A 13,345-nucleotide genomic window follows, 5' to 3' on the forward strand; every position below is an offset into this window, starting at 1 on the left:
AGTGCTCTTCTCTTCTTCATGCACATGGCTGTCAATAAGGCGCCAAATTGCCAGTCGCTTTCTGTTCTGGTTATGATCCATGCTGCAATAGTTGTATTATGCTCACCTTCACCCAGACTTTGACTAGCTAGACATGGCTGTGTGGACAACAGACTTTTGTTTGTTTACAGATTTTGTCTGTCAATTGACCATGTCTCCCAGACAAATTCTGGCTTGTGAACAGGGTCTACAATGATCTTTTTGTTTTTTCATGGTGGGGTACTTTGACACTGAAGTTGTCTATACAATATTGTTGAATACCAGATAGTTTTCATATGGATTTCAAGTGGTGTTTTCAAGCATCCATGATTTCCTTAAATGGCATTTTTGTTGATAAATAATAGATAATTCTCAAAATTTTAGGGATGGAATGTTTTTGATCACCAGAATTTGTGATCAGTTTTCATACCCTAAAAGGTTATTAAAATGGATCAAGGTTGGGTCTAGTCTAAATTTTCCTTTGTTTATTTTGCACATAATGCTTCAGTGTCTTTCACATAGTCTCTTTGTTCAGATTTGAGCTATGTGGAGGGGTTGATGAAGTGTCCATATATGCAGTTTGGTAATTATTTGATTAATTTAACATATACTAATTAAAATACTAATTAAATACCAAAATTTGTTCAGGTTTTCCCTGTCTACCATAAAGCTAATTAATTTGATATTACTAAAATTCATCCAGGTAGATTCCTCTGCTTACCAAGAAGCTACACTTGAAGGACAGATGAGCCTATACAGGCTACCCCAATATACGCTGAGCATGTAATGCCCTGGAAGTCATAAATCTGGTGAGAGTGGACCCATTACTAGAAGCAGAGCTTAGCATTAAACTTCCATCTCTCTCATGTACATTAGCTACTCGAATTCTAAAGGTGAGGAAGGATGCTGTCAACATCACTCTTTGTGTTTTATTGGCAATCAAAAACATACGATCTGTGCAGTGGTCAAGTCAAAGACAAATCCTGATAGTGAAAGGAGCGAGAACTGCAGTGAATAGGAGGAAAAAAAAAAAGCCTTGCTATTTGAGTGAAGAGCAACTACGTAGGGCCAATCTGTAGGTCGGCTCATAATACATAGTTACCTGCTGAAACACCCCACCAAATGATTCTGCACTGGTAATTTGGTAATCTGAGACTCTTATTTACAGATTTGATCCAGCTTGTTAGTCACAATTTTAATTTTTACAGTCACCCATCAAGTTTACTGTAGTTATTCCCTGATCAGTCTCATTTTCGTTCTTCTTTCTGTGCTTAATTTAAATGGAAGGTTGTGGCTCTAAGTTTCATGATAAGGCTGTATAATCATATCATATTGAGTGCAAAATTCTTACCTGGAATCAGTCTGCTGGAAGTAAAATGTAAGACAATCCACAAAACAAAATAAAACAATTGTATAAAAAAAAAAAGTAAATCTGATGAATTCTTTATTGAAATTCATGTGCATATTATAACTGACAGCTATCAGCTCCATTAAAAGTAATGAATGCCTTTTGATCTGTATAATTGTTATACAAATAATGTAAAGTATATACAGTATTTTTTTCTTCAAAATTACCATGGGAGTATTGTAAAATAAAGAAATTAAATAGGATAGGTTCAATATATTCACAGGAGTCCCAAGTAAATGCACGTATCGTGCCTTGCTAGTAGATGTATAAGTTAAAAAAGAACTTACCTTTAAACACTCATAATAATACAAAGGCTCTGATATTTCTAAAGTATAAAATGACTGTTTAAGCTAATGATATAAAGAGGACAGAATGAGAGAGGAGAGAGAAAGAATAGTGGCAATCATTGGTTTGCACTTCCTTTATCTTACTTGTGGGGTTTTCTTGAACAGCAAACATCACCATATTAATGATGATGATGCATAAAAAATCATGGGAGATCATGCTCTGCAAGAAAACACACACACTTCTGTTTGACTTTTTACGAGAAGCCAAACTACAGTACAATTTGTGAATAGAGCTGGATACACAGTTGCTGCTTCTCACAAATAATAGTATACACTTGCTGGGACACATCCAGTGTAGATTTCACTCAAGTGTAATTGCAAAGTCTGCTGAAAAACTCTCTGTACAACTATTGTCCACTGTATTAATCTGAAATAAAGGTCCTTATGAAATTTAATACTGAAGAAATGAGTCATGACATCCTCTTCTGCACTGATTTCCTTCAACAAGCACACTAAAAAGATTTACGTTTTTTTTTAAAGTTGTCTTCAATTTTCTTAAGAAGTATTTTTGATTTTTGATATGAAGTTACTGTGAGGATGTTCATGAAATGAAAATAGTAGTACAGTACACTAAAGGATTTCGAGCACTTAATGCAAAAGCAACCAAAATTTCAGACGGACCAGAATCAGGAGAGAGCGTTGTAGAGTGAGTGTGGTGATGGAAATGATCAAGTCTCTGTTATCGCCACATCCCACTTCACTGATGCCAAAGAGAAGTTTGGGTACTACTAATATACCTTTGGCATTGAGGAAATATTCAGAATACATGAACACTGTAGAAAATATCTTGCGAATTAGTTTACAAGCACTAATAATAATCACAATATCAAAAGAACAGATCTTACTCAAGCTTCTCTAAAACAACACAGAAAATTTCTTGAAAAGGAAAACTAAATAAGAAAAGCACCATATAAAACAGATTTGAAGCCCATTACATAATACACATACGATCAAAAGATGGTAAAACATCTGAATTCTAACTAAAACCTTTAATACTTTGGTTTAACTTAAAAGCTCAGATTAACATTGCACAGTCTACATTTAGGAATGGGACATCATGATTGACAACTGCATTATGTAAAAAATGGAATGATGTATCAATTCAGTGACACTATCATCAATTCTTGACACAATTAGACAAAACTTCTCATTCCTATATAAAGGCACTGGCCCATATTTAACTGCTATATTTATAAAAAAAAAAAAAGTCAACGGTGGCATTTTAGTCGTTTGGTGATATGGCATTAACTGGAGTGGGTGGTGTATGCAATTTGGATGATATTATTTAATCAGCGGTCTAATTAAATAAAGTCCTGCCTAATATACAGAATAAGAGAATTCATTATTGAAGTTTTATTTACCTCTCAGTGCACTTTATGACAAAAAAGAAAAGTTTTATTTACCTCTTAGTGCACTTTATAACAAAAAGAACAAATAAAATCACAATGATACCAAACCATTACCAGGTGCCAAGGATACCAAACCAAACTTTTACTATCAACCAATCTCCAAAAAAATAAGGGAATAACTTCCCACTCATGGTTACAAATAATTTAAAGTAGAAACTACGTTGCGACCCTGTTGCCGAGGTGTGAAAAAATCTTTCTGGTGTGACTGAACAGCAGATGAATTAATTCCAAGACTGATAAAAGGCAAAACTGCAATTGGTAATTATTTTTATTGACAGATGCTGCAATATATATTATCAACACTGAGTGGAATTTTTCCAATAAGCACTAGTCAAAATTTCCATAATCACAATACACAGGTTTCACTGGCACACGGTAATGATAATGTAAAATTATAAAGTGAAGTTACCTAGATTTTCTTAAAACATACCAAATAAAATGTTGATCTGCTTAAATTTCTGTTATAAATAAAAAAAATTACCTATCCATATATATATATTGTCTGTACAATTTCTGCCTTAGTCTGCAGTATTTACAGATCTATCAGAGATGATTTGAGTAGCTTTATAAAAAGCAATTATGAAGACTAAAACCTGTAATTCATTTCATTACGGAAGCAATCACTGCATTCTGTAGCAGGTGGTACAACCTACTGCTGCTTAAATTTGGCCAATATTCTTGGTTGAAAAATACAAAAACTAACTTATATTCTTGATACAGTTGTAGTGAATTATCATTGTCCCACTGGACAACAAGCTATATAAATAATTTGCAGCCAAAAACCAAAGATTACCATAATTTGTTCATAAACCTCTCCTGCTTGTCTGTTACAAAAACTCTTAACAGTAGATCATAAAGAGAATAACAGACTTAATTCATTCTGCACTGGAAGCACACACAAAAATGATAATGTTTAAACAAAATCTGAGACCTACTAATGTGGAAATTTTTCCAAACTTCTAAGTAAGATTCCCAAGTTTGGAAACTCAAAAGGAGTACCTTTCTACACCTGCAATTACCTTCGGTTCATGAAACTCTGCAGAAAAAAGTTACTTAGAGAGCAAATGCAAGTTAGCTGCTTAAAAGTAAATTAACCAATAGCTTGGGGGTGTAAAATAGCAAAGTAAATAGAAAGTCAAGAAAAATAAAACACTGCAGATGTGAAGGAATTATGCTAAAAACTAAGACTCATCCATTTGCAAATTCGGTATAATTTTGTTATCCTTGTGCAAAACTGAATCGATGATAAAATGTTATAAATGAAATTACTCCACTTTTCATAAGTTGGAAAAAACCGGAAAATCTGCAAGTTAGAAGCATGACCAGCATGCTGGGTATTATTGAAACCTTGGACTGTATTTGTTTACAGCAATACAATCAGCACCTATCTAAAATCTGAAAAACTGCACCATTAAAACTATGACTTTTACAACACCAAATGCTTGGAAACAAAGCAATAACTCTCTATCATCAGTTGAAAAGTAAAGTTCTTTCTTTTAACAATGAATAATTGCAAACGTTAAGTCTGAACAGAGTTGTAGTTAACTTAGGACTAGAACATTACGAGCATCAGCTAAATCATATACCCCCAGGAAAACAGAAATGCAGTACCTAATGAAAAATGAGTGTCCACCCAAACAGGTTAACTAAGACTTAAAAGGTCAAAATGTAATCTAAATGGCTAGTTAAATCACAGTAGTGCAAATTCACTACGTAAGAGAAAATTTAGAAGCACAATAGTACGGCTTTAAGCTTTAAATGCTGTTGAGAAAAAGAGCACATTAACTATACCACTGTCAATAAGTAAAAGAGCAGGAGTATGAAGAATACCAACTAAGTAGGATTAACTACGGTATTATAGTCCTTTCCTCACCTATTCAGATTAATACAACCAAAGGAAATAAAGGCAGTGTTGATGGCATTAAACATGGAATTACCTATTAACCACCTTTAAAAAATAATACAAAGCAAAATTTATCAAGATCCTGAAAAATTCAATAAAAGAGCATGGGACTAATTTTAAGGTAATGTAGCCTAATAAAGTACAGCTGCAACTGGTAGGGTATACACAAGATCTTCTGTGTATAAATGGTGTTATAGGAAAGGGAAAGAAGAAGAGCTTTTGGCTGTTCATACAGTAGTTGTTGTCACGTTCTCAAATATAAAGTGCCTTGCAAAACATCTGCTGGCTGAGTAAAGCAAATTATAAACAAACACTAAACTTTCTTGGAAACAATGTGCAAGAACCTTTCCATTCATACCAGCTGAATGTGAAGTATCCCTTTCCTTTACTAGTATGAAAAAAACAAAAATATATCGATATACTGAATCAAGTAGATTGTGAAGACATGCTCTAGTCCTGCATTTTACAATACCACATAAAATGAGTACATAAATTTTTCAATATATCTAGTGGGCACAAATATAGCCTTTCAAACTAATATTTAAAACTGCAAACCAACATATGGGTAAACTAAAACAACTCATTTTCTGAAACTGTAACAATATGGCAATGTTTAAATGAAAAAAATTATAATACAGAAGCAGATATGAATATTTTACAATACTGACTATTACCACCTTAGTTGCCAGGAGTGAAAGTATTAAATAATCTATGACCAATGCAAATTTTTACATGGCAAAACATGACAGAAGAGCACTTACCACAAATAATAAGTTTGAAAATATATGAGTTAACCCTGTTATTCTGTTTTCATGTAGGATGCCAATTGAGCAAGTCATAAATAATTTTCTCTTAGTACTACAGTAGTTCCCAAAAAGCAATTATTTTAATTGGTAGGTTCATGGAAGAAGAACCCAACTTGAAAAAATATGGGCATCACATTTAACTTGCAGCCATGAGTGGAGTTCAAGTATGACAACTTTGCTTCTATGACTTTTTCTGTAATTTGGATTTTGTTCCAATCTCCTGCAGTCAACCCTCAAACATAATATGGGGTACAGTAATTTCTTGCGTGAAAAAATAAAAATTCTCTGGTTATCAATGCACTTGTTGTGGTTACATTTCTGTATAATAGAACACCAATTTTGTGTAAATGCTCATGGTGTAGAACATTGGTAAAACATCAAACAGCGACATTTTCATGGCCTTGCAACAAATAAATTGTAAAAAATATTTTCTGCCAATCTGATCATTTGTTTCAATTTGATCAACTTTTATGTATCACCACTGATATATATATATAAATATATATGTGTATAGTTTCAGCAACTTAAAAACACTTGTAGAGCCATATCATGAACTACTGAAGTCCTAAACACCCCCACCACTGACCAAGGAGTAGTACTCATCAGAGATTTGGACTCAAAATCAAGAGCTTCGACATGGCTATTTATTCTATGGCAATAAGTCAAGAAGTGCTTCTCCCATGGTTAACTACATAGATTTGTAGCAAATAGGAATGTGTCCATTTCTCATAATGACTTATTACACTTCAAATATGTCGTCATGGAACTTGAAAACAGTTGAGCACCTGCGTCCTTATTTGCTTGCTGGAATTTTTTTTTAATAATGTGACAATGGCAGTTGTTCCTTAGGAAGACTCTCCTTTGGTGATAGAACATAGCAATAAGTATAATGACACTGGCACATTATCAAGCCTACCAGTTTGCCATACCCGGTTTGTTGAGCGTCATGAAGTATATTTGGCACGAAGATCCCCCTTTTGCTGACGAGAAGAACACCTGCAAAAGCGATTTTTGTCTCAATCTTGTCAATAAGCTTTTATTTAAATTCTAACCAAATAAAAACAGTCCAAATCAAAAACTCTAATGTGTCTTAAACATTGCTCCGGGAACTTTCTTAGGACAAATTGTAATACAGTACATCAAGTCCTACTTCAAGTAAAATGTGCCACCTACATAATACCCCTAAAATCTCTCCTATCAGTAAATAACTGTAAGATTACAACTTTACAAAAGCAGTGAGCAAAAGTTTGTCTGAAAAAATATGCATAAATAATAGTAATAATAAATTTTTTTAATTACCTATCTACCTAGAACCCATCCTATAAGCACTATCAGTAACTAATTATTATTATTAAGCAGTTTAACCAAATTATTGATTTACAACTATACTTAATAACATATGAAGAATTTATTCTTTAGAAGTCAATACTTTTATTAAAAGAAAGTTAGCCCTTAGACCCAGAAAATCAAGCAGAAATATACTGCATGCAGTATCTTGGAGCTATCTCACTTTTGAGCCCAGGGCTCTTTAGTACTAATCTAATGACCAAACTATTTTATGTCCATTTGGTTTGGATAATTTAGAAAAAAATATATTGTAAATAATTAAAGTGCAGTGCTTAAAAAATTTAACAAAGTGCCGTGCTTAAAAAATTTAGAATGGATAAACTGATATATTGACAAATTAAATTGTAAATATACAGTTTAACCACAACACTGAATTAACATTTTCAACTTCTGTAGGGGTGCCCAAAAGCTATGTTCTTATTAATTATGATAGATATTATTAAATATATTGCTACTTCTTGAAAATTTAACATTAAATAAACTGAAAATTATGAAGATTCTCATAGAATTTCTCACAAAAATTTGTTTTGCATACTTGATACAAGTTGTTGACTGAAAGATGGACAATCATTAACCATTTAATATGTACATGTATGTACCACACCAATTTTACCTGTGCCATTTAGTATGTAAATATATGGACAGCTGATGTTTTGACAGTGGAGTTAAGTATACATATATAAGACTCCTTTTTCTAGTTTTCCTTTCAAGGCCAATCCACTTAATGATGTACTGTATTATCTGGGCCTCAGGTGATCTTGTGGACCATAACCAAACAATATTTTCTAGGTCTCAGGCAATCTTGTGGACCATACCCAAACAACAGCAATACCTTCCTTTTCCCCTACCACCCCAATTTTCTTCATTTCCTCATCTAATTCATCTGTCATCTGCTAAGAATGAATAGATGAGTGAACGAGTAAATAAGCAAAACTGAAGATACAATCACTAAATAATAATGAATATTTTCTTGTGTTATTTTACAAGGAAAACTTTAGTTCAATAAATGCATGCAAAAGGTAAAAGCTGTATAAGAGAAAGCAAATACTGTATTGATAAAACAACATAATCCTCCACTTAAATGATCGTATGCTTGAACAGTTGCCATGTTATATATTTTTACTTTTTGTTGACTTTCTGGGTACTCTTAAATTTAAAACTTCCTGATTAAGCTCTTAGCTGACTGCTGAGACTTCGAAAGTTGTTTACCATGCATAACAGTGAAAATGTTAATATGTTTAATTGTCAGTTTTTTCTGTATTCATTTTCTTTTAAGAAGTGACATTTTTATGATAAAATAAAGTTTTACATATACTTACCAATTAATTACATAGCTATTGGTTCGCTAACCAAAGGCAGCTTAGAAATTCAAAATTTGTGCGGTGGCACTGTTATCATTAGTGTGTAGGTGACAATGTCCCGCCACCATCCGGGACTCAAGGAAACAAACCAGCGGAGTGCTCAATTTGTTTTATGCTCTTATGTTCATGCAAGGGGAAGAGGGCGGGCTCCGATCACGTAATTACTTGGTAAGTATATATAACACTTTATCATAAAAATGTCATTTTTATATAAGTAACTTACCAAGAAATTACACAGCTGATTCCACATTGTAAGGAGGTGGCAAACAGCATGGACATATTCTACTCCAAAACATTAAGTAATGAGTTTGAACTAGAAAGGTTGCTAACATTGAATAAATGTTTGTTGTTTCCTTGCCTGTAGAGAGAGATGCTGCAGGAAAGTACTGCCTCTGGTCAGAGCTTCTCTCAACTTGTTGTGGACATAGCAGTATAGCCAAGGGTCGCCACTACATTAGTGGGAAACTTTGCAGCGGAGGAAGTACACTGCATGCTGACAAAGTTTTTAAAAGATGCCCTTGCCCTGGGCGAAGACCAGTGTAGGTGACAGTACTGTCTGGTTGTTTTTTATATTAGTACTGCAGCCAGGGCAAGGACACCTATTGATGCTTTGCCAGCCATCAGAATACTCCTTCACTGTAAAGTTCCGACTTAAGTAGAGGCACTCATGGCAATACCGCCATGCCACTACAGGTCAAGATGAGCACTAACTAGAGGCCGTATTCTCCTGCAGTAGCTCTCTTAACTGATAAGGAACCGACAAGCATTGTTTTCAATGCTAGCAACTTTTCTATTTCTGTCAGTGTGGCTTCAGCAATGTAATCACTCGGTAAATCACTTATATAAAAATGCTATTTTTAGAATAAAACTAAGTTTTATATATACTTACCAAGTAATTACAGAATCAGAGCCCACCCTCCTCCCCTCTGATAGACATAAGGCACAAACAGAATGAGGCTGTCTGCTAAGTCGTTCCTACTATTCCTGTTAGTGGTAGGGACTAGTCATCTACACTAAACAATTGAAGCATTACCACGAACTTTGAATTTAAGCTGCCGTGCGAGTTAGAAACTATGGAAATGTAATTACTTGTTAAGTATATATAAAACTTAATTTTATTATAAAAATAGCATTATTTTTTGTTAACAGATAAAAATAGCATTATTTTTTCTAAGTTTTATATATACTTACCAAGTAATTACAGAATCAGAGCCCACCCTCCTCCCCTCTGATGGGCATAAGGCACAAACAGAATGAGGCAGTCTGCTAAGTCGTTCCTACTATTCCTGGTTAGTGGTAGGGACTAGTCATCTACACTAAACAATTGAAGCATTACCACAAACTGAATTTAAGCTGCCGTGCGAGTTAGAAACTATGGAAATGTAATTACTTGTTAAGTATATATAAAACTTAATTTTATTATAAAAATAGCATTATTTTTTCATTAACAGATAAAAATAGCATTATTTTTTCGTTAATAGATGGCATTAAGGACATTTTTTTTTCTAAATCAACAGATTCCATTCGCTTTTTTCACTTGATTTCATCATAATATGAGTTTTATATATTTAGCTTTCATCGGCATGAAAACAACAGTAAAATGTGTTCTTTCATGCCCAGTAGTTTTGATTAAAATACTTTTCTCTCCATTTTATTTAAGGTTGAGTTTGATGGCATACCAAAGTTTATGGGAGTTTCATCCATGGTGCCGATGCACAATAATTTATAGTCATTAGCAGCTTGAACATCATTTTCTCAGCTTCAGCTACAACTTGCAGTTTAAATTTAGCAGTATATTTCCTTGCTGATCTTTTCTCCATAGCGAATAAGGTATAATGTAAAAATACGAGTCCTATTCCACTTAACATCTTTTGTAACATAACTATGGTAATTGTTTACTATTGTACGATCATTGAAATGCAAGCAAAACAGTTGTTATCTGATTCAGTTGTTCTTAGCAATTTCAGCTGTTTCTTGTTTGGTTGTTTATGGCTTATCCACTTACGCAATGAGTATAACGTTACTAACAGTACTCTTATCATTCTATTTTACTTTTTTAACTTATTTAACTAGATGATGGGATAAACAGGTGGAGGAAAAGAAGTTAATTTATTGTAATTTGGTCTCTTTCGCTGCCTGACTGTACGCTGCTGCCTGCACCCATCGCCCCACAAAATTTTAAAATATTTTCAAAATATTGTTGTATCGGTATAAATTGCTAACCCTATCGCAAAATAGAATTATCGCAAGCTGAATCATCGTAACTCAAGCACTACCTGTACCTTAAACTATCATCCTACACAGACTATACCGTAAACTATCACTATCATCCTACACAGACTATACCGTAAACTATCATCTAAAACACTTGAATATCATTTCAAAATCATCTTACAACATTACCCTTAAAAATATATGGCTTACAGCCAAGCCAAGGGTGAAAACTATTCGAGTTATCCCTACACATTCAGGTACATCCATTTTCTCTCATACAGTATTGAAGCTGTCCTGTTTTCTTTTTTACAGTACATGGAGGAAAACACTGGGAAGCTAAGTACTGTACATGATATTTTGCTATGCTTACATTAATATTAATATCTGAAAATTATTATATCTTTTTATCATAAAAAATGTATTTAGTCACAAAAATAACATGAAATACAGTAATTAGTGAATTTTTCTTGAAAAAAAATCCACAAATTACCAAATTTTTCACATATGATTCGGGGATATGTTCCACAGAAAAATCCACAAATAGGTGAAGCTGTGAATCCTGACCCATGAATAGGAGGGTAGACTGTATCTCACCAATAAAGGAAAGAGAGAGAGAGAAACTGCAATTTACAATAGACAGCACAGTTTGGTTTTTATTTTGTAAAATGGTACTGTACAGTGAATCCCGTGTTGTTTATAAGCATACCCAAGTGTGTTGCTTGTTGTTTATAGGCATATTATACATATTCAGTTATGAAGTATTAAAAAGTATTATTATTATTATTATTAAGCAAATGAACACTATTAATATGGAACAAGCCCTACAGGGGCCACTGACTTAAATCTGGTTGCCCTCAGTAGAAAAAGGGAATCAGGGATCAATTGTGAATGTGAAAGATCTCTGTTAAAATACAACTTATGAAAAATTGACAAACCAGAGACCATCCGTCGATGGTTCAAGTCACAACTGCTCATATTAGGAAATGAAACATACCGTCACAAACCATTCTTTTTAAAAGAGATAAATCTCTGGCAGAAGAAGACATCCACGTTGGAGAACAGTATTCTAGTAAACAAAGGACAAATGATCTAATCTAAAACAGCTACATTAATTTTATAACGGTTATAAACACATGCAGCCTTACGTACAATACCTAGCTTTCATGCGGCATTTACTGACACTTTCATTAGATATTTCTCAAAAGATTTAGCAAAAGTTACGCCAAGAATGGTTTAAGCTTCAGATTCATTCACCTGAACAGGAGGGTGGGATGAAAATCTGTACGAGATCTGCAAATCAATAGTGTTTACGTTTTACTGGAGTTCAGCCTCATACCCGTGACCAAGAACACTACCCTGTGGAACTCCAGACACAATAGGTCTTGATTCACCGAAGATCCTGTCAACAGCAACTCGCTGCTACCCACCATAAGGAAATCTTGAAGTAAATCTAAAGTATGTGCACCCACTCCAAGATTCTGAAGTTTAATACCTGCCTTGTGATTTACTCAATCGAAAGCTGCACTAAAATCTATTTGAATTACTCTACACTCAAAACTCTTATCAAAGTTCTCTTGCAAATGGCATGTCAAATCCAAAAGAGCACTGTAGATACCTAACTGCTTCCTATATGCATATTGACTATCAGGTGAAAATCCTTTGGATTCCACATACTTATACAGTATAGCGGCTTAAAAATTAGTTTTTTTGCAACTTTGGAGGGCACAGAGAGAATAGAAATTGGTCTGTATTTAGTGCAGTCTGCAAATATGCCACTCTTTGGAACAGGCACTGTAATGTTTGCATTCAACCGCAAAGACACTACGCTGACCTAAAAATCTAGAATGCTAATCTTGGGAGACAACACATTAGAAACCTTTTCAAAAAAAGCATAGGAAAGAAACCATCAGGATCTTCTCTATCCCAGCTATCAATGATTATCCAGAATTTTCTTAAAACCCCTAAAGTGAAATACAAATTTTGTGAGAAATGGTTCAGGATAACAAGTATCTGGGAGAAGGACATCCCCAGCTGATTGTTTAGCTTCAAAAGCTCAATGAAGAAGTTCAGCCTTTTCCTTGGGGCCAGTAACCAATCTACCATCATCTGTCTGTAGTGGTGGAATGGCAGACGAGCTGACCCAAAGTTAGATGATGCTTATTTGGTCCACCACAGATGAGGCTGAGTAATTCCTTCAAGTTTCCCTTTTAAGGCATTATTGTGATTTCTTTCAATTATACAGTAAACTCTATTCGCAGCACAGTGAGACTCAACAAAACTTGTGTAATTTTCATGTGAACAATTTTGTCTCCGTGTTGAATTTGGTCTGTTTGTCATGGTAAGCTCTCCTACATGTATCATCAACCCATAGGTAGTCATTTGTCCTGAATTTGATGACCTTTCTATGGACATAACTTCCTAAAATAGCATTCAGCACTTCATTTAAATTTTTATTGGGATCTGAATCTGATATAACATCTTATATATTAAGCACCTGACAAGCTTCAATAATGTGATCCCAATTGGCACTAG

The 13,345-nt window shown here is 34.0% G+C and overlaps 1 protein-coding gene across 29 annotated transcripts in view; it reads right to left on the reverse strand.

The window, feature by feature from the left end:
• Positions 1–1,449: 1,449 nt before the first annotated feature.
• The window catches only part of msn (serine/threonine-protein kinase msn), a 289,523-nt gene continuing 277,627 nt past the window's right edge, over positions 1,450–13,345 (reverse strand). For all 29 annotated transcript variants that reach the window (XM_067128891.1, XM_067128885.1, XM_067128876.1 and 26 more), the window contains one exon: positions 1,450–6,887. In XM_067128891.1, the coding sequence (XP_066984992.1) occupies positions 6,804–6,887 (84 nt within the window). In that variant the 3' untranslated portion in view covers positions 1,450–6,803. The remainder of the gene's footprint in view (positions 6,888–13,345) is intronic.

Source organism: Macrobrachium rosenbergii, chromosome 27 (genome assembly GCF_040412425.1).
Source record: "Macrobrachium rosenbergii isolate ZJJX-2024 chromosome 27, ASM4041242v1, whole genome shotgun sequence".
Lineage (NCBI taxonomy): Eukaryota > Metazoa > Arthropoda > Malacostraca > Decapoda > Palaemonidae > Macrobrachium > Macrobrachium rosenbergii.